Below are 1,453 nucleotides of genomic sequence, written 5' to 3'. Positions count from 1 at the left end.
GAGGGGGCGCGGATTTCTGCCGGTTGCCGGGTCGATTGCTCTGGTTTCTTTCTTTCCCCACCCCGTCCCTCCCTTTCCCGTCTCAGTCTCTTACCCGGACGTCTTGCAGTGCGTCAACGTCACCATCTTCTCGATGGCCGAGTGCCGCCGGTTATACCCCGGTTCCATCACCGAGAACATGCTGTGTGCCGGAAGCCTCCAAGGCGGTAGGGACTCCTGCCAGGTACGGCCAACACGTCCCCCTCTGCCACCGCCGGTCTTCCACCGGGGCCCGTCTCCCAGGTGGACCTTGGGGACAGAAGGCGACGCGTCCCTTCGTCGTCACGAGGGGGGTCTTCTGCCGTCGGCCAGCCCGACGGCGGCTCGCAAAGCCGGTGAGGGTTGGCCAAGCCAGTGATGTTCTTCAGCCAAACAAGGGTTGGCCAATTCATACGGAGTTGGCCAACTCAACAGCTGCCCGACCCAAGGGGAGTTGAATAACCCGGTGTTGGTTCTTCAACCCAACAAGGGTTGGCCAACTCAAGTAGGGTTGGCCAACTCAAGTAGCGTTGGCCAACTCAAGTAGAATTGACCAACTCAAGTAGAATTGGCCAACTCAAGTAGCGTTGGCCAACTCAAGTAGCGTTGGCCAACTCAAGTAGCGTTGGCCAACTCAAGTAGAATTGGCCAACTCAAGTAGAATTGGCCAACTTGGCAACGGCTGGAAAACCCAAAGAGATTTGGACAACCTACTGGGGTGGTTGGCCAACCCAGTGATGGTTAAACGAGCCACCAAGCACTAGTTGACCCAATGGGATTGGGTCGCCCGCCGCAATGACGGTGGAACAACTCAAGAGTTGGACAGTCCAACGTCATGGGTTGGTTAACCCAGTCATAGATTATCACCCCTAAAAAGGTTGACCAAACCAGTTGGAGGTGACCAATCCGATGGTGGTCGGCCAACCCAATCACAGCCGGCCAACCCAACAACAGTTGGCCAACCCAGAGGGGTCATCCAACTCGATGAGACCCAACGACGGGCTAGGAGCTGGGTGACCCGGCGCAGAACGGCGGGTTCACGCCATGCCTTTCCGTAGGGTGACTCCGGAGGACCTCTGGTTTGCAACAGGACCCTCCAAGGCATCGTCTCCTGGGGCATGGAGAAATGCGGCCAGCCCAAGAGACCCGGTGTCTACACCAAGATCTGCAGATACGCCCAGTGGATCAGGAGGACCATGGAGGACAACTAGCCATGCTCCAGCCACCTCCGCGTGCCCCAGGGGGAGGGCAGAGGGCCGCGTCCGCCGCTCGCTTCGCTGGGGCAGGACGCTGGGACGACAGAGGCTGCGGCGAGGTTGTGGGTGGAGCCGGGGTCACCCGGTGGAGCTGGCGAGAGGGTGGGTGGGAAGGCACCAGAAATTAAAAGCGTTGTGATGTCTGGTGGGAAACGGTGTCCCTTCAACCTCCCCCCACC

General features: G+C 59.3%; 1 protein-coding gene across 1 annotated transcript in view; it reads left to right on the top strand.

The window, feature by feature from the left end:
- LOC104617942 (kallikrein-13-like) overlaps positions 1-1,229 on the top strand; it is a gene marked incomplete at its 5' end in the record, with an annotated part of 2,597 nt that extends 1,368 nt beyond the window's left edge. The window contains 2 exons of the mRNA XM_010283390.1: positions 87-223; positions 1,077-1,229. Coding sequence (XP_010281692.1) covers positions 87-223; positions 1,077-1,229 — 290 coding nt within the window. The remainder of the gene's footprint in view (positions 1-86; positions 224-1,076) is intronic.
- Positions 1,230-1,453: the final 224 nt, after the last annotated feature.

Source organism: Phaethon lepturus, unplaced genomic scaffold (assembly GCF_000687285.1).
Source record: "Phaethon lepturus isolate BGI_N335 unplaced genomic scaffold, ASM68728v1 scaffold29383, whole genome shotgun sequence".
NCBI classification, from domain to species: Eukaryota; Metazoa; Chordata; class Aves; order Phaethontiformes; family Phaethontidae; genus Phaethon; species Phaethon lepturus.
The sequence above is the reverse complement of the archived record's forward strand: the minus strand, read 5'-3'. Positions and strand labels throughout refer to the sequence as shown.